Consider the following 24,912-nt stretch of genomic DNA (forward strand, 5'->3'; position numbering starts at 1 on the left):
TGAATCAGATGGATATATGGTCTGGATGGCCTACAGCTTTTAAAACTTTTTATTGGGGTATAGTTGGTTTATAATGTTGTGTTAGTTTCAGGTATACACAAAGTGAATCGTATATATATATGCTGCTGCTGCTGCTAAGTCACTTCAGTTGTGTCCGACTCTGTGCGACCCCACAGACGGCAGCCTACCAGGCTCCGCCATCCCTGGGATTCTCCAGGCAAGAATACTGGAGTGGGTTGCCATTTCCTTCTCCAGTGCATGAAAGGGAAAAGTGGAAGTGAAGTCGCTCAGTCGTGTCTGACTCTTAGCGACCCCATGGACTGTAGCCTACTAGGCTCCTCTGTCCATGGGATTTTCCAGGCAAGAGTACTGGAGTGGGGTGCCATTGCTTTCTCCACATATATATATATATATGATTATATATTATGTATATGTGTGTTTCCACATACACTTAATTTTAAGATTCTTTTCCCATAGAGGCCATTACAGAGTATTGAGCAGAGTTCCATGTGCTACAGTCATAATTAGTTCTTTTACATATATAGTGGAGTGTATCTGTCAATCCCAGTCTCCTAACTTAACATCCTCCTCCCCATTCCTCCCTGGTAACCATCTTTGTTTTCTACATCTGTAACTCTCTTTCTGTTTTTCAGAGAAAAGAGAACACTCCTATCACTGTTGGTGGGAATGTAAGTTGGTGCAGCCACTATGGAGAACATGGTGGTTCCCTAAACTAGAGCTACCCTATGACCTGCACCTTTTTAAACTAGTCACCTATTGAAGTGTATTGAGATTGTTTCCAGTTGGGCTTTTAGGAGTAAAGCTGCTATAAATATTTGTGTACAGGTTTTAGTGTGAACCTGAATTTTATTTCTCTGGGATAAATGCCCAGGAGTATAACTGCTAGACCATATAGTGATTGGTTGTTTAATTTGATAAAAAATGGCTAAACAGTCTTCTAAAGTGGTGTTGCCATTTCACATTCCCACCAGCAGGGATGAGGGATATAGTTTCTTTGAATCTTTGCCAGCATTTGCTGTTGCAACTGTTTTTTACCATCCTGATAGGTACACAGCGATATCTTATTGTGATTTTAATTTGCATTTCCTAATGGCAGAGGATGTTGAACATTTTTTATATAGTTATTTGCCATCTGTATTTCCTCTGTGATGAAATGTCTTGTCATGTATTTTGCCTATTTTCTAATTGGATTGTTTTTTACTGTTGAGTGTTGACAGATTTTTTTTTAGTAAGTATATGTTCTACTTACTAGTAAGTCCTTTGTTGGAAATGTAGTTTGCAAATATTTACTCCCAATTTGTAGCTTATTTTTTTTCATCCTTTTAACAGGGTCTTTTGCAAAGCTTAAGTTTTTAATTTTGATGAGGTCCCAGTTCATCATTTATTTCCTTTTACAGATTGTGCTTTTGATGTCAAGTCTGAGAACCCTTTGTCTAGGCCTTGGTCCTAAAGATTTTCTCCACTATTTTCTAAATTTATGGTTTTACAATTTAGTTTTAATTTCATGCTCCACTTTGAGTTAATTTTGTCATAAGGCTGTTTTTCTTTACGTTTTATTTCTTTGGAGAGGATCTGTACTCTCCAATTTCCAGTCCCCAACACTCCCTATTTATTACCTCATTTAGCTGCTATCCTTGTTAGTATATAGTGTATATGTAGTATATATGGATATATATAGTATATATACCTGTTAGCTGCTGTCCTCATTAGTATAGTGGTGAGTATCCCCGCCTGTCACACGGGAAACCAGGGTGCGAGTCCCCGACAGGCAGGCAGCACAACCTTGGGGATTCCCTGGTGGCTCAGATGGCAAAGCGCCTGTCTGCAATGTGGGAGACCTGGGTTTGATCCCTGGGTTGGGAAGATCCCCTGGAGAAGGAAACAGCAGCCCATTCCAGTACTCTTGCCTGGAAAATGCCGTGGACAGAGGAGCCTGGTAAGCTACAGTCCATGGGGTCGCAAAGAGTCAGACACGACTGAGTGACTTCACTTTACTTTAGCTGCTGTGACTATAGCCAAATTGCAGTGAGATCAGTACGGATTTGAAAACTAAGGTAAGAATTCAGTGACACAATTTTCTGTTACAAGTAATTTAATCTTATATTGCGTGCTATGTATGTATTTTTTTCTCTTGATTACAAATTCCTTAAGGGTAAGAACAGAGGCAGATTCATTTTTATACTTCCCAGAGTTCTACCATAACAGGTAGTCAGTAAGTATTTAAGTTAATGAATGAATTTAAAAAAGAATAAATTAGGCTCTGTGTGGATCACGTGAATATTTTAAATTAAAAATGTTGAACATTGACATGTAACCATTTTAGGACTCCAGTGACAGCAGATGAGGCTTCCCTGGTAGCTGAGATGGTACAGAATCTGCCTGCAATGCAGGAGTGAAAGAAAGTGTTAGTTGCTCTATTGTGTCCGACTCTTTGTGACCACATGGGCTGTAGCCCACCAAGCTCCTCTGTCCATGGAATTCTCCAGGCAAGAATACTGGAGTGGGTAGCCATTCCCTTCTCCAGGGGATCTTCCGACCTCAGGATGGAACTCAGGTCTCTTGCATTGCAGGCAGATTTTTTACCGTCGAGCCACCAGGGAAGCCCATGCAATGCAAGAGACTTCAATCCCTGGGTTGGAAAGATCTCCTGGAGAAGGGAACTGATGTTGAAATAATGATAGGAGTTGGACAATTTGTTGCAGGAATATGATATGAAATGAAAAATAAGATCATTAACATTCTAGTTTGATTTTGAATGTCATGTTAAAAAAAAGTAAATACACAACTTGGTAGTTGTTATAGAAACTTTATTATTAAGTATTTTTTCCTATAATTAGAACTGTTAAGAAGTAAAAGTTTATTCAATATACTATTCAGTTCAGTTCAGTCGCTCAGTCGTGTCTGACTCTCTGCGACTCCATGAATCGCAGCACGCCAGGCCTCCCTGTCCATCACCAACTCCTGGAGTCCACTCAAACTCACGTCCATCAAGTCGGTGGTGCCATCCAGCCATCTCATCCTCTGTCGTCCCCTTCTCCTCCTGCCCCCAATCCTTCCCAGCATTAGGGTCTTTTCCAATGAGTCAACTCTTCACATGAGGTGGCCAAAGTATTGGAGTTTCAACTTCAACATCAGTCCTTCCAATGAACACTCAGGACTGATCTCCTTTAGGATGGACTGGTTGGATCTCCTTGCAGTCCAAAGGACTCTCAAGAGCCTTCTCCAACACCACAGTTCAAAAGCATCAATTCTTCGGCGCTCAGCTTTCTTCACCGTCCAACTCTCACATCCATACATGACCACTGGAAAAACCATAGTCTTGGCTACGTGGACCTTTGTTGGCAAAGTAATGTCTCTGCTTTTAAATATGCTATCTAGGTTGGTCATAACCTTCCTTCCAAGGAGTAAGCATCTTTTAATTTCATGGCTGCAATCACCACCTGCAGTGATTTTGGAGCCCAAAAAAATAAAGTCTGACACTGTTTCCACTGTTTCCCCATCTACTTCCCATGAAGTGATGGGACAGATGCCATGATCTTAGTTTTCTGAACGTTGAGCTTTAAGCCAACTTTTTCACTCTCCTCTTTCACTTTCATCAAGAGGCTCTTTAGTTCTTCTTCACTTTCTGCCATAAGGGTGGTGTCATCTGCATATCTGAGGTTATTGCTATTTCTCCCAGCAATCTTGATTCCATCTTGTGCTTCTTCCAGCCCAGCGTTTCTCATGATGTACTCTGCATATAAGTTAAATAAGCAGGGTGACAATATACAGCCTTGACGTACTCCTTTCCCTATTTGGAACCAGTCTGTTGTTCCATGTCCAGTTCTAACTGTTGCTTCCTGACCTGCATACAGGTTTCTCAAGAGACAGGTCAGATGGTGTGGTATTCCCATCTCTTTCAGAATTTTCCACAGTTTATTGTGATCCACACAGTCAAAGGCTTTGGCATAGTCAATAAAGCAGAAATAGATGTTTTTCTGGAACTCTCTTGCTTTTTCGATGATCCAGTGGATGTTGGCAATTTGATCTCTGGCTCCTCTGCCTTTTCTAAAACCAGCTTGAACATCTGGAAGTTCGTGGTTCACGTATTGCTGAAGCCTACCTTGGAGAATTTTGAGCATTACTTTACTAGTGTGTGAAATGAGTGCAATTGTGTTGTAGTTTGAGCATTCTTTGGCATTGCCTTTCTTTAGGATTGGAACGAAAACTGACCTTTTCCAGTCTTGTGGCCACTGCTGAGTTTTCCAGATTTGCTGGCATATTGAGTGCAGCACTTTCACAGCATCATCTTTGAGGATTTGAAATAGCTCAACTGGAAGTCCATCACCTCCACTAGCTTTGTTCGTAGTGATGCTTTCTTAGGCCCACTTGACTTCATATTCTAGCATGTCTGGCTCTAGGTGAGTGATCACACCATCGTGATTATCTGGGTCATGAAGATCTTTTTTGTACAGTTCTTCTGTGTGTTCTTGCCACTTCTTCTTAATATCTTCTGCTTCTGTTAGGTCCATACCATTTCTGTCCTTTATCGAGCCCATCTTTGCATGAAATGTTCCCTTGGCATCTCTAATTTTCTTGAAGAGATCTCTAGTCTTTCCCAATCTGTTGTTTTCCTCTATTTCTTTGCACTGATCACTGAGGAAGGCTTTCTTATCTCTCCTTGCTATTCTTTGGAACTCTGCATTCAGATGGGAATATCTTTCCTTTTCTCCTTTGCTTTTCGCTTCTCTTCTTTTCACAGCTATTTGTAAGGCCTCCTCAGACAGCCATTTTGCTTTTTTGCATTTCTTTTCCATGGGGATGGTCTTGATCCCTGTCTCCTGTACAATGTCACGAACCTCTGTCCATAGTTCATCAGGCACTCTATCAGATCTAGTCCCTTAAGTCTATTTCTCACTTCCACTGTATAATCATAACAGATTTGATTAAGGTCATACCTGAATGGTCTAGTGGTTTTCCCTACTTTCTTCAATTTAAGTCTGAATTTGGCAATAAGGAGTTCATGATCTGAGCCACAGTCAGCACCCAGTCTTGTTTTTGCTGACTGTATAGAGCTTCTCCATCTTTGGCTGCAAAGACTATAATCAACCTGATTTCGGTGTTGACCATCTGGTGATGTCCATATGTAGAGTCTTCTCTTGTGTTGTTGGAAGAGGGTGTTTGCTATGACCAGCGCGTTCTCTTGGCAGAACTTTATTAGCCTTTGCCCTGCTTCATTCTGTACTCCAAGGCCAAATGTGCCTGTTATGCCAGGTGTTTCCTGACTTCCTACTTTTGCATTCCAGTCCCCTGTAATGAAAAGGACGTCTTTTTTGGGTGTTAGTTCTAAAAGGTCTTGTAGGTCTTCATAGAACCGTTCAAGTTCAGCTTCTTCAGTGTTACTGGACTTTTCTAAACTAGAACTTTACTAACTTTATTAATGGCTAACTTGCAGAAATATAAAACAAGAGTGGGAGACAAGGGGACTCAGCTTTCCGGGGGACAGAAACAGAGGATTGCTATTGCCCGAGCCCTCATCCGACACCCCCGCATCCTACTGCTGGATGAAGCTACATCAGCACTGGATACTGAAAGTGAGAAGGTATGGCCTCCCACTTCATGTCCCATTTAATTTATAAAACAAAACTTTTTCATGCAGTCAATCATGAAAAAAATAAACACAAACAGCTCAGTATTTTTAAAGAACTCTGGCAAAAAAAAAAAAAAAACTGGACAGAAGTCCTAGATATTCTACAAAGAAGACATACAGATGGCTAACAAACACATGAAAAGATGTTCAACATCACTAATTATTAGAGAAATGCAAATCAAATCTATAGTGACGTATCACCTCATACCAGTCAGAATGGCTATCATCAAAAAGTCTACAAATAAATGCTGGAGAGGGTGTGGAAAAAAGGAACCCTCCCACACTGGTGGTGAATGTAAACTCAGACAGCCACAATGGAGAACAGTATAGAGGTTCCTCAGAAAACTAAAAGTAAAGTTAGCATATCATCCAGCAGTCCCACTCCTGGGCATGTATCTGGAAAAAATCTTGGTTTGAAAGGATACATGCATCCCAGTGTTCTCTGCAGCCCTGTTTAAATAGCCAAGACATGGAGGCACCTAAATGCCCAGTGACAGAGGAATGGATAAAGGTGTGGCACATATAAACAATGGACTAATAAACCATAAAAAGAATGAAATAATGCTATTTGCAGCAACATGGAGGGACCTAGAGGTTACCGTACTAAGTGAAGTCAGTCAGAGAAAGAAATACTATTATGATATCATGCAAATGTGGAATCTAAAAAATAATACAAAAGAACTTATTTGCAAAACAGAAAGACTCATAGACATAGAAAACAAACTTATGGTTATCAAAGAGGGGAGGGATAAATTAGGAGTCTTATTTTAAAATATATATGCTACTATATATAAAATAGATAACCAAGAACCTACTATATAGTATAGGCATTTTATTCAACATTTTGTAATAATCTATAGAGGAAAATATGAAAAAGGATATATGTAACTGAATCACTTTGCTGCATACATGAAACTAACACACCATTGTAAACTATATTTCAATATAATTTTTAAAAGGTAAGCACAGAAAAAAGTAAACAAATGTAGACAGCAGTTATTTTGAGGTAAAATATTTTTATTTCATCCCTTCCTTCCAGCATTTTCCAAATTTTCTAAAATGATTACATTTTACACACAAAAAGTACTTTTATTGCATCTTGTTTGAATGCTTTAGCATATTAACTGGAAAAACTGGGAAATAAAACACTCAAAATTGAAGCAGTTAAAATTATTTTGTGACTGGTTAGAAAATTTAAAGACTTTTGAAGATTATAATAAAAATGGATTCTCAAACTAAATAAAGAACATAACTGTATGCAAGAAGGACTATGTAAAACTCAATACATAAAGCTAAAAATTCAAAGATGACACAAGAAATAAATGAAAGGTAACTTTCTTTTGTACAGATGGTAAAATACTTGGATTTCCTTTAGTTTTAAAACTTATTTCTATAATTTTTAAGGTAAGGCTTCTGTTCTGATTTATTAATAGGTTGTCCAAGAAGCCCTGGACAAAGCCCGAGAAGGCCGCACCTGCATCGTGATCGCTCACCGCCTGTCCACCATCCAGAGCGCAGACCTGATTGTGGTGATTGAGAATGGCAGAGTCAGGGAGCATGGCACACACCAGCAGCTGCTGGCACAGCGAGGCATCTATTTCTCTATGGTCAGTGTCCAGGCTGGGACACAGAACTGATGAACTCTTGTTATAGTGTATCTTAAAAATAAATTCCCACAACTTTTTCTGATTTAGAGACTTTTTATAAGTTACCATAAAACATAGGTATTCAGTTCAGTTCAGTCGCTCAGTCATGTCTGACTCTTTGCGACCCCATGAATCGCAGCACACCAAGCCTCCCTGTTCATCACCAACTCCTGGAGTCCACCCAAACCCATGTCCATTGAGTCAGTGATGCCATCCAGCCATCTCATCCTCTGTCGTCCCCTTCTCCTCCTGCCCTCGATCTTTCCCAGCCTCAGGGTCATTTCAAATGAGTCAGCTCTTTGCATCAGGTGGCCAAAGTACTGGAGTTCCAGCTTCAACATCGGTCCTACCAGTGAACACCCAGGACTGGTCTCCTTAGGATGGACTGGTTGGATTTCCTTGCAGTCCAAGGGACTCTCAAGAGTCTTCTCCAAGACCACAGTTCAAAAGCATCAATTCTTCGGCTCTCAGGTTTCTTCACAGTCCAACTCTCATATCCATGGAACTCACATCCATACATGACTACTGGAAACATAGGTATATCTTATTCCAATTTGGAACATCCAATTTGTGGTTGGATATTACAGATTTTGAAATTTAGTTGTTAAAAGTAACATCTGCCTTGATGCAGTATGAAAAAAGCCTGGCTCTGAGTTACCAAAAATATATGGAGAGAATATTACTAACCATAAAAAAAGAAGTAACACCATTTGCAGCATCACAGATGGACCTAGAGATTATCTAAATAAAATCAGTCATAATCTTAACTAAATGTTTCTCAGACAAATGCCATATAATATCACTTATATATGGAATCTAAAAAAAATTATACAAATGAACTTATTAACAAAACAGGAAAAGACTCAGAGATAGTGAAAGGGGAAGAGGGATAAATTTGGAATCTGGGATCAACAGAAACACACTACTATATATAAAAATAAACATCAAGGACCTGCTGTATAGCACAGGGAACAGTATTCAATATCTTGAAATAATCTATAATGGAAAAGAATCTCAAAACTAGACATAAAAATAATGTAATCACTTTGCTGTATACCTGGAACTTGTAAATCAACTATATATGAATAAAAAAAAGAAAGTAAAAAGTTTAGGTATATAAAACTGTAGATTGAAGATGTAATCTGATCCCTATCAAATTATTCATGACATTTCCCACAGACCTAAAATAATCCTAAAATACATATGAAACCATTAAGAGACACAGAATTGCCAAAGCAATTCTTTTCCTGAAGTAAAAGAACAAAGCAGGAGGCCTAACCCTCTCAGACTTCAGACAGTACCATAAAGCTAATCAAAACAGCATGTTATTGGCACAAAAACAGACTATGGATAAATAGAACAGGACAGACAGCCTAGAAGTAAAACCACACACCTACAGTCAATTAATCTTTGACAAAGGAAGCAAGAATATACAATGGAGAAAAGATAGTCTCTTTCAGCAAGTGGTACTGGGAAAGCTGGACAGTTTCATGTAAATCAATGAAGTTAGAATACTGCCTCACACTGTAAGTGAAAATAAAATGGCTTAAAGACAAACATAAACATTACACCATGAGACTCCCTAGAAGGGATCATAGGCAAAACATTCTGACATAATTCATACCAATTTTTTTTTTTTTTTTGGCTGCACCAAGTCTTAGTTGTGGCACATGGGATCTTCTATCTTCATTGTGGCATGCAGGATCTTTAGTTGCAGCATGTGGGATCTAGTTCCTCAACCAGGGATTGAACCTGGGCTCCCTTGCATTGGGAGCATGGAGTCTTAGCCACTGGACCACTCGGGAAGTCCCCATACCAGTGTTTTCTAGGTCAGTTTCCCAAGGCAGCAGAAATAATAACAAAAATAAACAAATGGACCTAATCAAACTTACAAGCTTTTACAGAATGGGAGAAAATATATACAAATGATGTGACCAACTAGGGACTGATTTCCAAAATATACAGCTCTACAACTCGGTAAACAAACAACCCAATCAAAAAATGGCCAGAAGTTCTAAACATTTCTCCAAAGAAGACATACAGATTGCCAACAGGCATATGAAAATACACTCAACATTGCTAATTATTAGAGAAATACAAATCAAAACTAGAATGAGCTATCACCTCACATCAGTCAGAATGGCCATTAAGAACTCTACAGATAACAAATACTGGAAAGGGTGTAGAGAAAAGGGAACCTTCCTATACTGTTGGTGAAAATGTAAGTTGGTACAACCACTATGTGGGGAGAGGAAGGCAGCTCAGGAGGGAAGTGATATAGGTATACTTATGGCTGATTCACGTTGTTGTACTGCAGAAACCAACACATTATAAAGCAATTTCCCCCCAATTAAATGTTTTTTTAAAAAAGAGAAAAAAAACCAACCAAATGATTCTAAGTGTGCTGACAATCAAGTCAACACTTGTACTAGTGAGTATAAAGGTCTTGACTCAGATTTCATCTTTGTAGTCTATATTAACTCTTAAGGATATATCAAATGCCATAGAGGCCAACTCTGAATGTTTTCACAAAGAAATAACAATGACAACCAGTCATCAAAACCAGAACCTATGAAAATGTAACCAAAAAAGGATATATATTGTACAACCAGTGCACTAAATGTATCGTAACATTTGTGGTAGGTTGCTACAAAATGGCCCCCAATAAACCATGCCCTCTTGTGCCCACTCATTTACATTTACCAAATCATTTACAAATTTGCTGCTCCTCTTACTGTGAGACAAAACCTTTTTCCTCCTCCACTTGATCCTGGGCTGCTCTGGTAACTCATTCCGGCCAAGTGTGCACAAAAGGGACATCATGTGACTTCAACGTGACTTCAGAGCCTAGGCCTCAAGAGGTCTTTCAACTTCCACCCTTCCCTACTAGACCATTCCCACTGCCCAGTTCGGAAGTCCAGGCTAGAATCCTCAATGATCACAGACCATGCAGACAAGTCCCAGCCACCATGTCGCCAGGCAGGCGTGAGGCTGTCTCACACTTTCCAGCCTCACCTGCCTGCCTGGTACGGGCAGCGCTGTAACTCAGGCAAGACAGCAGCACAGCCATGCGGGTGGGCACAATCCACTGACACATCATAAGATGACCGACTGTTTTAAGACAGTAAGTTCTGGGTGGGGTTTATTAGACAACAAATATACAACTGATCAGAAAGCAGAAGGCCACAGAGGAATGAATCACTCACTCAAACACAAAACAAGAAGCTATATGATTTTGAAAATTTTATTTTCTGAGGGTAAAAACTACAAAACTGGACAAAGGAAAAAGAAATCCTGAGAATCTGATTCAGTATTCAATCCTTTTAAAGTCATTAAGTTTAAATATAAGTGCTTTAAGTTCATGTTCACAAAACTAATTATTGGGTTGGCCAGAAAGTTCATTTGGGTTTTTCTGTAAGATGCTATGGAAAAACCCAAACAAACTTTGGGCAATTCAATGTAATGATATAATAAATTTGCGAGGGTTTTCTGTATGTGTCAGAGGGTGTAAACCCCCTTACTACGACCTAATTCTGTCTGCGCAACATAAACTTTGAGATTAAACTGTAGTGGTCTTTCCCAAACACAGCAGGCTTGTACCCCTGTAGTGAATGTGGAACCACCGATTTCAGAGAAGTTAGCATCCAATCATGTATTTCATATCCTTTGGCAACTAGAAAATGTTTAAGTGCTTGAAAGATGGACTCTACGATGATGTCTAGAGAGAAGACTTAATACCTACTTAGGTACCAACCAAGATATTTAAGAGTTAGATTTGCACTGTTAAAATCTGTAGATCTGCGTTGTTGAGGCTGATCGTAAACTTTGCATAGTTCTATAGTCATATTGTAATTTGCATTGCTGCTGCATCAGAGGAAGCTTAAAAATATTTCTACTTTCTATGTCAAGATAAATTTTGAGAGCGTGATTCTTCTGATCTCTACATTTAACAAGTTTCCTTCACTCAACATCCCTTCCTATCTCATAATACCACCCACTCTGGGCACCCAATTATATATTTTGGTAAGTGCTTAATAAATGATTAGTCTCTAGAGATGAGGCATTTCCATCAGTTGCATCATATCATGGAAAGCATGAAAAACTTGCTGAACTAGCTTCTCTGCATCAGTCTCTGGACATGATTTCCAGGCTGAACAGGACACAACAAACCTGCAAAGTACAAATAAAAAATGATTAAGTGGAACACAATGTCAATATGAAAAGGCTCTAAGTGGTAACAGTGAAGAAAGCCATGACCGTTATTCCACCTGGCTATTCATATATGAAACAGGATTGCTTGCTCACATTGGGTAAATGTAACTTGACAGAATAGAAAGTAAAGCCACATTTTTACGTATAGCGCAACACCTAATTTACCTTGTAACTAGAGCCTAAGGACAAAAGGGAACAAGAAACTAGTCAGAGCTCAAGGGTGCTCTGGAGTTAGTGTGCTAAATAAACTCGCCTCTTCCTATAAAAGACCTTCCTAACATGCCACAAATGGGATGAGTTAGATGAATTCATGGTACTGTCTTCAATAAAACTTGAACTATTTTTAAAGAATACAGTACTTGAAGAGAGTAAACAAAAATAATAAAATAGAAAAAGAAGGGTAAGAGGAGAGAAAGGCTGTTTCTAGAAAAGCAAGAGAAACTCTCTTGAAGCCAAGATATGCCCTCCACACTATGTTCTTCTAGAAGCTCCTGGTAAAGAAATCCCCTATGTAGTAGCTCATAAAGGTGGCCCCAGGAAGCTGAAATAAATATGAGGAAAGCCTGGCTCTTCAAGGGCTCAGAGCAGAAACGTGGCTATTAATTCTCTTGGAACTAGCTTTCCCCTTTACAGACACACAAATTTTCTACACCAAAACATGCATTATGCTCAAGTTAAAATCAAAATGTTGTATAATATAAATCTTGTGGATGACCATGCGATTTTCACATCACTGAAAATTAAGACAGGAAAGTAGGTATCTTTGACATGTAGATTAAGCAGAATGAAATAAAAACATGTTCTGGCCCAGTATATAATAATGAAACCAATGTTTGAGTGGATTATATTTTCTGATAGATATACAGGAACCTACAGAAAGTCTTGCCTTGCTTTCACTGGTGATTCATGATCAGTAGGCATTTTCTAGCTATACTGTGCATACACCTCTCAAATATTTAGCAAAAGCTAAGTATTTCCTTGCAAAGAGTAACAATTTCTATTTATGTGTTAAATTAAAAAAAAATTCAGTTATATTTTTAAACTATAGAAAGAACAATCATTCCTACATGCACAATTCACCAAAGAATATACACAGATGCCAGTAAACAAAGAGAAAATGTTTTGCTTCATATGAATTCAGGTTAGGTTATATTTTTCTATAAAAATTTGTACAGACTGCTTTATAATGCCTAAAGTTGGCAATGATATGATAAGGAACACTATCATATTATTATTTGTAATGAGAAAAACTGGAAATAGTAGAGAAGTGGTTTAATTATGGAAATTCATAAGACTAAACCTCAGATATGCAGATGACATCACTCTAATGGCCAAAAATGAAGCAGAACTGAAGAGCCTCTTGATGAAGGTGAAAGAGGAGAGTGAAAAAGCTGGCTTAAAACTCAACATGCAAAAAACTAAGATCACAGCATCCGGTCCCATCACTTCATGGCAAGAAGAAGGGGAAAAAGTAGAAGCAGTGACAGATTTTCTTTTCCTGGGCTCCAAAATCACTGCGGGCAGTGGCTGGAGCCATGAAAGTAAAAGATGCTTGCTTGCTCCTTGGAAGGAAAGCTATGACAAACCTAGACAGTGTATTCAAAAGCAGAGACATCACTTTTCTGACAAAGGTCTGTATAGCCAAATCTGTGGTTTTTCCTGTAGTCGTGTACGGATGTGAGAATTGGACCATAAAGAAGGTTGATGCTTTCCAACTGTGCTGGAAAAGACTCTTGCGAGTCCCGTGGACTGCAAGGAAATCAAACCAGTCAATCCTGAAGGAATCAACCCTGAATATTCATTGGAAGGATTGATACTGAAGTTCCAATACTTTGGCCACCTGATGCAGAAAGCCAATTCACTGGAAAAGACTCTGATGCTGGGAAAGATTGAGGGCAAAGAGAGCGGCAGAAGATGAGATGGTTGGATGGCATCACTGACTCAAGGACATGAATTTGAGCAAACTCTGGGAGATAGTGAAGGACAGGGAAACCTGGCGTTTTGCAGTCCATTGCGTCACAGAGAGTCAGACACAATTTAGTGACTAAACAACAAGCCTAAATATTACTCAACCAAAAATACCTCAAAGCGTATTTAATGGCGCTGAGAAATGCTTGAAATAATATTGAGAATGCAACTCACAACAAGGATGCTAAAATACTTACAATATGATCTACATTTATAAAAAAGTATATGCTATAATCTATGCACATTATAGATTAGAAAGATAATGTCATGTCTTATAACAGAAATGTTAAATTTGTTCTTATATTTTTCCATATTTTACAAAATATTTTTAACAATGAGCATGAAGTACACATAAAATAAAATGCTATTTCAAAAATTAACTTTCTCTAGGTCATACATTTTCAAGCTTAACAATGAATGAAAAATTCCTTTCAGAGAATTTCCACGTATTTGGGGTGTATACACAGTAATGACTCAGAAATTGAGTACACCCTGAGCTCTGACCTGTTTTCTGAGCTCCAAACTCATATATCCAACTGCTTACTGGCATATTATCTTGTATATAAATACAAATTATAATTAATGCCTGTTATTAGCAGAAATTTTGAAGTGACCATGTACAAAACGAAATTATTACTTCTACCCTAACATGACCATTTCCCCTCTAATTTTCTCCATCTCGGTAAATGCCACCATTGGATTCAGTAATCCATCAGTAAGTCTTACTGGTTCTACCTTCAAAACGTTTCTCAAACCTCTCCACTGCTCTCCACCTTCAGTATCAACTGCCTTGCTCAACATACATAGCATCCATGCTTCCTGATTTCCTTCATCTCATTCTTGTTCATATTACTATCTACCTAATTTATATTGCATATAACAGGCAAGTTCAGTTCAGTTCAGTTGCTCAAGTCGTGTCCGACTCTTTGCGACCCCATGAATCACAGCACGCCAGGCCTCCCTGTTCATCACCAACTCCTGCAGTCCACTCAAACTCATGTCCATCGAGTCGGTGATGCGATCCAGCCATCTCATCCTCTGTCGTCCCCTTCTCCTCCCACCTTTGATCTTTCCCAGCATCAGGGTCTTTTCCAATGAGTTAACTCTTCGCATGAGGTGGCCAAAGTATTAGATCTTCAGCTTGAACATCAGTCCTTCCAATGAACACCCAGGACTGACCTCCTTTAGGATGGACTGGTTGGATCTTCTTGCAGTCCAAGGGACTCTCAAGAGTCTTCTCCAACACCACAGTTCAAAAGCATCAATTTTCGGCTCTCAGCTTTCTTCACAGTCCAACTCTCACATCCATGGAACTCACATCCATACATGACCACTGGAAAAACCATAGCCTTGACTAGACGGACCTTTGTTGGCAAAGTAATGTCTCTGCTTTTAAATATGCTATCTAGGTTGGTCATAACTTTTCTTGCAAGGAGTAAGTGTCTTTTAATTTCATGGCTGTAATCACCATCTGCAGTGATTTTGGAGCCCAGAAAACTAAAGTCTGACACTGTTTCCACTGTTTCCCCATTTATTTGCCATGAAGTGATGGGACCAGATGCCATGATCTTAGTTTTCTGAATGTTGAGCTTTAAGCCAACTTTTTCACTCTCCTCTTTCACTTTCAAGAAGCTTTTTAGTTCCTCTTCACTTTCTGCCATAAGGGCGGTGTCATCCGCATATCTGAGGTTATTAATATTTCTCCCGGCAATCTTGATTCCAGCTTGGGCATCTTTCAGCCAAGCGTTTTTCATGATGTACTCTGCATATAAGTTAAATAAGCAGGGTGACAATATATAGCCTTGACGTACTCCTTTTCCAATTTGGAACCAGTCAGTTGTTCCATGTCCAGTTCTAACTGTTGCTTCCTGACCTGCATACAGGTTTCTCAAGAGACAGGTCAGATGGTCTGATATTCCCATGTCTTTAAGAATTTTCCACAGTTTATTGTGATCGACACAGTCAAGGGCTTTGGCATAGTCAATAAAGCAGAAATAGGGGTTTTTCTGGAACTCTCTTGCTTTTTCGATGATCCAGCAGATGTTGGCAATTTGATCTCTGGTTCCTCTGCCTTTTCTAAAACCAGCTTGAACATCACCTAGCTTGATCACTCACCTAGAGCCAGACATCCTGGAATGTGAAGTCAAGTGGCCTTAGAAAGCATCACTACGAACAAAGCTAGTGGAGGTGATGGAATTCCAGTTGAGCTATTTCAAATCCTCAAAGGTGATGCTGTGAGAGTGCTGCACTCGATATGCCAGCAAATTTGGAAAACTCAGCAGTGGCCACAGGACTGGAAAAGGTCCATTTTCATTCCAATCCCAAAGAAAGGCAATGCCAAAGAATGCTCAAACTACCACACAATTGCACTCATCTCAAATGCTAGTAAAGTAATGCTCAAAATTCTCCAAGCCAGGCTTCAGCAATACATGAACCGTGAACTTCCAGATGTTCAAGCTGGTTTTAGAAAAAGCAGAGGAACCAGAGATCAAATTGCCAACATCCACTGGATCACAGAAAAAGCAAGAGAGTTCCAGAAAAACACCTATTTCTGCTTTATTGACTATGCCAAAGCCTTTGACTGTGTGGATCACAATAAACTGTGGAAAATTCTTAAAGACATGGGAATATCAGACCATCTGACCTGTCTCTTGAGAAACCTGTATGCAGGTCAGGAAGCAACAGTGAGAACTGGACATGGAACAACAGACTGGTTCCAAATAGGAAAAGAAGTACGTAAAGGCTGTATATTGTCACCCTGCCTATTTAACTTCCATTCAGAGTACATCATGAGAAACGCTGGCCTGGAAGAAACACAAGCTGGAATCAAGATTGCCGGGAGAAATATCAATAACCTCAGATATGCAGATGACACCACCCTTATGGCAGAAAGTGAAGAAGAACTAAAGAGCCTCTTGATGAAAGTGAAAGAGGAAAGTGAAAAAGTTGGCTTAAAGCTCAACATTCAGAAAACTAAGATCATGGCATCTGGTCCCATCACTTCATGGGAAATAGATGGGGAAACAGTGTCAGACTTTATTTTTGGGGGCTCCAAAATCACTGCAGATGGTGATTGCAGCCATGAAATTAAAAGACGCTTACTCCTTGGAAGGAAGTTTATGGTCAACCTAGATAGCATATTTAAAAGCAGAGACATTACTTTGCCAACAAAAGTCCGTCTAGTCAAGGCTATGGTTTTTCCAGTGGTCATGTATGGATGTGAGAGTTGGATGGTGAAGAAAGCTGAGCGCCGCAGAATTGATGCTTTTGAACTGTGGTGTTGGAGAAGGCTCTTGAGAGTCCCTTGGACTGCAAGGAGATCCAATCAATCCATCCTAAAGGAGATCAATCCTGGGTGTTCATTGGAAGGATTGATGTTGAAGCTAAAACTACAATACTTTGGCCACCTCATGCAAAGAGTTGACTCATTGGAAAAGACCCTAATGCTGGGTAGGATTGGGGGCGGGATGAGAAGGGGACGACAGAGGATGAGACGGTTGGATGGCATCACCAACTCGATGGACATGGGTTTGGGTAGACTCCGGGAGTTGGTGATGGACAGAGAGGCCTGGCATGCTGCAATTCATGGGGTCGCAAAGAGTCGGACACGACTGAGCGACTGAACTGAACTGAAAAGATGATGCTGTGAAAGTGCTGCACTCAATATGCCAGCAAATTTTGAAAACTCAGCAGTGGCCACAGGGCTGGAAAAAGTCAGTTTTCATTCCAATTCCAAAGAAAGACAATGCCAGAGAGTGCTCGAACTACTGCACAATTGCACTCATCTCACACGCTAGCAAAGTAATGCTCAAAATTCTCCAAGCCAGGCTTCAGCAATAACAGCCAAAGGTCCTTCTCAAATGTAAATAAAACAAGTAACTTTCATATTTAAAATTGGTAAAATGCTTCCTGTTACCTTTCGGAGGAAATCCAAACTCCTTACCATGTTACAAGGCCCTACATCAATGGAGCACCCCAACCAAATCAGTACCTCCAGGAATACTGTTTGTAAAGCTCTCCAGGTAATTCTTAGATGCACTCAGGGTTGAGAACACTGCCCTTCCTACCAGTTTTAGCTCTGGTCTCCCCTTCTTCTATCTCTTCTTCTACCAACTACCCACTCAATTGTTAATGTATAGCCACACTGCCCCTTAATATTCCAAGCTCTTCTCTATCCTCAGATTTGTGTGCTTCTGTTAAACAACAAAGTCACTGGGAAATAGGAATGAGCACAACATGTTGAGCTGGGGATTCAAAAAGATTCAAAATCATGTTCTTGCAGGCTTATATTTTAGGAAGTAAAGATAAATAATACACACACACACTGGGTGGTTATAAATGTTAAAATACAACAGGTGTGTGTGGGGAAGGGGGACTGCTATTTTAGATGGTCAGGGAAGGCCTCTCTGATGAGAGCCTTTGAAATAAGGGGGTCACCCTTGCACATATTGCAGGGAAGGGACTAGTAAGAGGAGGAAATCACGACTGTGAGGGCCTTGAGGACAGTGCTTTCCTGGCAGGTACAAGGTAGCCAGTGTGGCTGGAGTGGAGGCAATCAGGAGAAGCACTGCAGGAGACAAGGTCAGAGAGGCCGATGAGAGCAAGATCATGAGGGTCTCTCAGGAGGACTCTGGATCTTGTGTGACTGAAAGGAAAATCCCTTGGAGGGTTCTGAGTAGGAGAATATGACTTGGGTTCCATTTGGCCATCAGGGCTGCTGCACAGAGAATGGTCTGCAGGGAAGGAAAGGCGAAAGCAAGAAGAGCACGGAGGACCTGCTGCAGAGCGAGTGGGGGACAGATGCTGGAGGGCTGTCCTCCTGACGATTCATATGATGAATTCCTTCCCATCCTCGACATCTCAGCCTCATCAGCCCCCCCCAGACACCTCCCCTGACCACACACTATATAAAGCAGTGCTCTGTCTCCCTGCCAGTCTGTTTCTATGACCACACTGACTCAATTATTTCCTCTGCAATATTCATCAGTATTTGCAGTCACCCTACTTATTTATCTCCTTTTGTTCCTGTTTTCCATGTAAAAAGTACAGTCTACAAGAGAGGGGATCTCGTCTGTCTTGTGTCCTGAGCACTCAAAACAATCTTTGGCACACTGTAAGTTCTCACTAAATACTTCCAGAATGAGTGAATGGAAGTTCTGTCCCAGGATCATGAAAAATGTATTTTTCAAAAAGTCAAAGACCTGAGGCATATCTGGCCTAAACTCTTAACCCTGTATGCAAGGTGAGATCCACGACTTGCCAGGGAATATGTTACAATCTTCAGTTTTCTCTCTATGTGATGATTTTTGACGTCTACTACAAAAAAGGATAAGATCCATGTTTAAGCTTTATCATTCAACCATTAATTTATAAATTAATGTATATAAACAGACTGGTTCCAAATAGGAAAAGGAGTACGTCAAGGCTATATATTGTCACCCTGCTTATTTAACTTATATGCAGAGTACATCATGAGAAACGCTGGGCTGTAGGAAGCACAAACTGGAATCAAGATTGCCGGGAGAAATATTAATAACCTCAGATATGCAGATGACACCACCCTTATGGCAGACAGTGAAGAACTAAAGAGCCTCTTGATGAAAGTGAAAGAGGAGAGTGAAAAAGTTGGCTTAAAGCTCAACGTTCAGAAAACTAAGATCATGGCATCTGTCCCATCACTTCATGGCAGATAGGTGGGGAAACAGTGTCAGACTTTATTTTTCTGGACTCCAAAATCACTGCAGATGGTGATTGCAGCCATAAAATTAAAAGACGCTTACTCCATGGAAGGAAAGTTATGACTAATCTAGACAGCATATTAAAAAGCAGAGACATTACTTTGCCAACAAAGGTCCATCTAGTCAAGGCTATGGTTTTTCCAGTGGTCATGTATGGATGTGAGAGTTGGACTGTGAAGAAAGCTGAGAGCCGAAGAATTGATGCTTTTGAACTGTGGTGTTGGAGAAGGCTCTTGAGAGTCCCTTGGACTGCAAGGAGATCTAACCAGCCCATCCCGAAGGAGATCAGTCCTAGGTGTTCATTGGAAGGACTGATGTTGAAGCTGAAACTCCAATACTTTGGCCACCTCATGTGAAGAACTGACTCATTGGAAAAGACCCTGATACTGGGAAAGATTGAAGGCAGGAGGAGAAGGTGAGGACAGAGGATAAGATGGCTGGATGGCATCATCGACTAGATGGACATGGGTTTGGGTGGACTCCGGGAGTTGGTGACGGACAGGGAGGCCTGGCGTGCTGTGGTTCATGGGGTCACAAAGAGTCGAACACGACTGAGTGCCTGAACTGAACTGAAACTGCGAATATGACTATGGGAATATGCCATCTAAGACTTAGATGTCAACAAAAACAAGCATCTCGGGTATACACAAACCACGCTTGACATGGAGGCAGATAATAAAATTTTGAAAAAATAATACTGACTAAATTGTTTAAAAAAGGAAAAGTAGAAAAACAGTATTTTAGAAAGTGAAACATGTCAGACATACCATTATTTCCATTTTTCACATTCCACCTGAAATGCCTCTAAGCCTGCTCTCTTCTTATTCACACAGTACTAAATGTAGCCCCGATATTTTAATTCCCTGACCCAAGCTCTTACAGAAGAGACAGCCAGACTCTATGAACAGGGACCTTCCGTGTCTTTGTCAATTCCTGATTATCTTGTTCTCCACCTCTCTTTCCCTTGCCAGGTTTTAGTATTTTCCTTCTCACTCTTTCCAGAAATTTAAGTCAAACCCCATACAATAAAAATGAAATGCATCTGAAAGGGTAAACCATCCTTTTCTGAATGTAAATTAATTTACCTTGTCTCGGTATCATTGCTATTGTCTATGACTGTACTAACAACCACATATGTATAGACCATCAGTTTTTACCTGAACTTAGCATCAAATACCTGAGGTAGGACAAGTATGGTAATATGTGTACTGATTCTGGAGGATGACGACGACATGGTCACCGAGTCAATCTTGAAACGGTGTTGTGCACAAAACACCTCAAGGACTGATTTCACCAAAGTCTCAAAAGCAGGAAAGAGAGACTAATTATGCATCAAACACCTAAGTGGTAAAAAATAACTGCCCGTGGAGCAAGTGACAGATGATATCAGAATCACAGCGCAGGGACGACATTCAAACAACGAAAATGAGCACAGTAAGAATAAAAAACAGCAGCCTTACCTGTCATCTCTGATATGATAGAAGAATCCATAGCCATTGTGCACCATGGGAGCCATCACACCCTGGACTCTTAAATAACCAACCAGACTGGTTGAGAGAACAAAGTTTCCACCTCCTCCACTGTACGGCACAAAGAAAGGATATTTTACTAGGCTTACAGAGGCTTATGTTGTTTCTGAAAAGCTTTTAACATCCAGGAAGAACTGCTGAAGTGACAAGATACCGCTTTATGTTACCTCCTGGAGAAGAGGGGGTCTGTGAAGAGTTCTGGAACAGGGAGGCCTTCCTCCTTTGCTATGAGTGAAAGGCCTAAAAGATGACGGTCAAATCCTGCAATAGAATCCCATACTTGAAGTTAGAAGAGTTTCCTGCACAAGAGAATTTTGAGTGATAATAATTCCAGTGTAAGTACCTTTTCCAGTTGAACAATCTTTCATCATTTTATTATGTTTTGCAAAAGCTTCTAACATCAGGTGCTGCCGCTCAAGAAGCTGTATTAAAAATCAAGAGATACTTTAATAACAAACTGTACAGAAACCACACAGAAAAACCTGAGCTCAAAGTAATTAGAATTTGGGTAATTTAGAAGAGAAAAAAGAAAGATTTCAAGAAAGACCTTGAGACACATAATTTTTGTGTCTTTTTCTGCACTTCTTCTATTGCCTTTTTAAAAAAAATGTATTTTATATTGGGGTACAGTTGATTAACAATGTGGTATTAGTTTCAGGTGCACATCAAAGTGATTCAGTTCTGCATATACATTTATCCATCCTTTTTCAGATTCTTTTCCCATTTAGGTTATCAGAACACTGAGCAGACCTCTCTATGCTTTACAGTAGGTCCTAGTTGGTTATCCACTTTTAATATATCATTGTGTTCATGTCAGTCCCAAACTTCTAATCTATCCCTCCCCCAACCCTTACCCACTTCCACTGCCTTTCCCTTCCTATATGCTCTGAAACTTATTTCCTTTCCAGAACAAGAAAATAGGAACTTGTGGGTAGCACTAAAGTGATATTAACAAGTGTAAAGACAAAAGCAATTATGATTTCAAAACGAAAGCATAGTTGTACAAAAAAGATAATAAGCAGCTCCATGAAATTAAAATAAGGTAACACATATATAACTAGGTGCTTTCCTGGTGGCCCAGTGGTAAAGAATCTGCCTGTAATGCAGGAGACAGGGGTTTGATCCCTGGGTCAGGAAGATCCCCTGGAGAAGGAAATGGTCATCCACTCCATTATTCTTGTCTGGGAAATCCCAGGGACAGAGGAGCCTGGTGGGCTACAATCCATGAGGTCCCAAAGAGTTGGACACGACAGTGACTAAACAACAATATATAACTATGTCTATCAAGACTAAAGAAGCAAATGCAATACCAAAACAGCAGTGGAAATGTACTACCCTTTTTGTGGTAAATGCTTAAAAGTAAGTATAAAACAAAACAAAACATATAAAGCTATATTGGTTCTAATATAAAAAAAAAAAATCTCATTTCAAAAACGTTCAACCACATCAAGAAAAGTTTCCCTGTAAAGGCGTCTGGGAGTCTGCATTTTATGGGTATTATCTAAAGGCAGATCAGCAGTAGTGAAATACTCAAGGTGTGGGAAATTACTTTGCCTAGAAGACGACACAAATGGGCTTACCAGGTCTTCCCTGTTTCTTACTCTTTCCAAGTACATACTTCACTGGCAAATGAAGAAATGTTTGACAGTTTCCAGGAAAAAAGGTTTGAAAATATTTTACTGATTCAGGGATTTGAAGAAGTTAAGTTATTCAAGGGTCAAGTTTCCTTTAGAACAAATTATCTTAATTTTTTTCTTTTTGAATACTCACACTGGTAGAAGGATTCTGCATGGATTGGCACCAATTGACTGCTTCTACTGTACATGGTCGCACAGTCTCTGTGCGGCCATGATAAAATAATCTTGTCATAGCTGTTTCATAGCAGCAACCAGGACTATAAGAAAAAAAATGAAAATGAAAGAGAGTGTATCATGAGAAAGAAAACACTATAATGTTACTACAAAGAGTTTACCTAGTAAAGCTGGCTTTGGTCAGAGATTAAATTCTATGATATAGACTGCAATTGAGATTTTCAGTAACAAACAGGCTATTTTCAACAGCCAAGAGCAAAAACTACTCAGGCCTGGTATAACAACTGTTTCAAAGGCGTGGCTGCCGTCAGGTTGTATGCTTTGGTGTCTGTGCTAGGTGGCCTCTAAGATGCCTCCAGTGGTCCCTGCCTCCTGCTCCTAATGCCCTGGTATTACCCCTCACATTGGGTGTAGGATGGCCTTGGTGTTATCTTTCTAATAAAAAGAACAGGACAAAAGCAGTGAGAAGTCACTTCTGAAATCAGGTTACAAAGTGAGCTCTCTCAAGCGCTCTCACTTCCTTACTCTGAGGAACGCCGCTGCCATGCTGGGGGCTGCCCTGTAGAGAGGCCCAGGTAGCAAGAAACAGAGAGGCCTCTAGACTACAGCTTGGGAGGAAAGGCACCTTACTAATAACCATGTGAGGGAGACTAGAAGCAGATCCTCTTGAAGGAGTGCCTTCAGATGAGGACATGGCACTGGCTGACACCCTAACTATAACAACTGAAGTCAGAGGCATCCAGCTAAGCTGCGCCTGGATTCCTGATAGACACAAAAATGCAAGATGACAATTAAGTGTTTGTTGTTCTAAGCTACTAAGATATTGGGTAATTTGTTACACAGCAATAGAGAATACAGAGTGCTTGGCCTTTAGCTCCCTCATATAGAGCTTGAATGACTGTAAAATTAAGTAAAAGCATTATTTAATAAGTTCCCTAGGGCAGGGGTCCTCAAACCTCTGGGATCTAATGCCTGATGACCTGAGGTGGAGTTGATGTAATATTAGAAATAAAGTGCACAATAAATGTAATGTGCTTAAATCATGTTGAATCTACCCACCCCCCACCCCCACCCCCGCCATGGAAAATCTGTCTTCCACAAAACCCATCCCTGGTGCCAGAAACGTTGGGAACTGCTGCCCAAGGATGATGACTATTTTCCTGGGTTGGAGAATGATATAACTGATATAACAACTTTTGGTACAAAGTTCTCTTTCCTGGTGATAGAAATTCAGTTAAAGCAATCAAATGGAATTAGAGTAAAAGGTCTGAAAGTGGGCACTAAAAGGGGTCAAACACTTTTTTATTTTTTGGTCATGCCACACAGCTTGTGGAATCTTAGTTCCCTGACCAGGGATCAAACCTGGGTGCATGGCAGTGAAAGCACTGAGTCTTAACCACTGGACCATCAAGAAATTCCCTCAAATAGTTATTGAGCTTCCTCTGTTCAGTGTTTCTATAAGACTATCTCCCTGAGCTGAAATAGTACCTTTCCAAAATGTGAATGAGAAAGTGTAAGTAACAATTTAGGGACTTCCCTCTGGTCCAGTGGGTATGACTCTGCCTTCCAATGTAGGGGGTGTGGGTTCAATTCCTGGTCGGGGAGCTAGGATACCACATACCTCCTGGCCAAAAAACCAAAACAGAAGCAATACTGTAACAAATTCAACAAAGACTTTAAAAATGGCTCACATAAAAAACCTTTTTAAAAAAATTAAAAATAAAGGCAGTAAGAATGAATGAAAAAATATCACTACTCAGCAAATTGTAATGAAATAATAGAGATCTTGGTAATGATCATCAATGGCCACTAAAACCATTAGGTAAAAATATCAGGGAGGAAACTTTATAATGGATGTTGGCTAACAACTGAACAGGATATGATAGGAAACAAATAAGATGAACTATTTGATTTACTGTTATAAATAATAAAATTTACTGATTACTATTTTCAAGTTTCCAAATCTAACTATCAGTTTATAGGAAACATGGGAGACAGAGCAACAATGCTTAACAGTTTTTTTACTTAAAGGACAAATATATAAAATAGTAATAAAAACTTGTTAATGAACACACAATGTAAAAAAATGTAATCTGTGACAAAATAAAGAGGACAGCACCATGATGGACAAAAGCACAGTGTATACTACTGAAACTAAACTGGTATTATTCAAACTAGGTTGTTATAAATTAAAGATGTTAAACATAATTTCCAAGGTAGCCATAAAGAAAACAGCTTAAAAAATAGAGACAAAAAAGACAGGGAAATCTAAATGGTACACTACAAAAAAAAAAAAAATCAACTAAATACCAAAAAAGGCAGGAATGAAGAAACTGAAGAACAAAAACACATAAGACC

General features: G+C 39.7%; 2 protein-coding genes across 9 annotated transcripts in view; one reads left to right on the plus strand and one right to left on the minus strand.

Moving 5' to 3' along the window:
• ABCB4 (ATP binding cassette subfamily B member 4) overlaps nucleotides 1–7,339 on the plus strand; it is a 68,753-nt gene extending 61,414 nt beyond the window's left edge. The window contains exons 25-26 of the mRNA XM_081536508.1: nucleotides 5,456–5,602; nucleotides 7,084–7,339. Of these exons, the coding sequence (XP_081392634.1) occupies nucleotides 5,456–5,602; nucleotides 7,084–7,287 (351 nt within the window). The 3' untranslated portion in view covers nucleotides 7,288–7,339. The remainder of the gene's footprint in view (nucleotides 1–5,455; nucleotides 5,603–7,083) is intronic.
• A 3,187-nt stretch (nucleotides 7,340–10,526) lies between these two features.
• The window catches only part of CROT (carnitine O-octanoyltransferase), a 51,121-nt gene continuing 36,735 nt past the window's right edge, over nucleotides 10,527–24,912 (minus strand). For 5 of the 8 annotated variants that reach the window (XM_081536509.1, XM_081536512.1, XM_081536510.1 and 2 more), the window contains 5 exons: nucleotides 22,514–22,637; nucleotides 21,087–21,165; nucleotides 20,911–21,004; nucleotides 20,675–20,794; nucleotides 10,527–11,466 (listed from right to left, as the gene is read on the minus strand). In XM_081536509.1, coding sequence (XP_081392635.1) covers nucleotides 11,346–11,466; nucleotides 20,675–20,794; nucleotides 20,911–21,004; nucleotides 21,087–21,165; nucleotides 22,514–22,637 — 538 coding nt within the window. In that variant the 3' untranslated portion in view covers nucleotides 10,527–11,345. Of the gene's footprint in view, nucleotides 11,467–20,674; nucleotides 20,795–20,897; nucleotides 21,005–21,086; nucleotides 21,166–22,513; nucleotides 22,638–24,912 lie in introns of all 8 variants that reach the window. The other 3 variants (XR_014067457.1, XR_014067459.1, XR_014067458.1) reach the window with 1 other exon arrangement.

The sequence above is a fragment of the Giraffa tippelskirchi genome, chromosome 10 (genome assembly GCF_054371585.1).
Source record: "Giraffa tippelskirchi isolate mGirTip1 chromosome 10, T2T-mGirTip1v1.2.pri, whole genome shotgun sequence".
In the NCBI taxonomy this organism is placed as follows: Eukaryota; Metazoa; Chordata; class Mammalia; order Artiodactyla; family Giraffidae; genus Giraffa; species Giraffa tippelskirchi.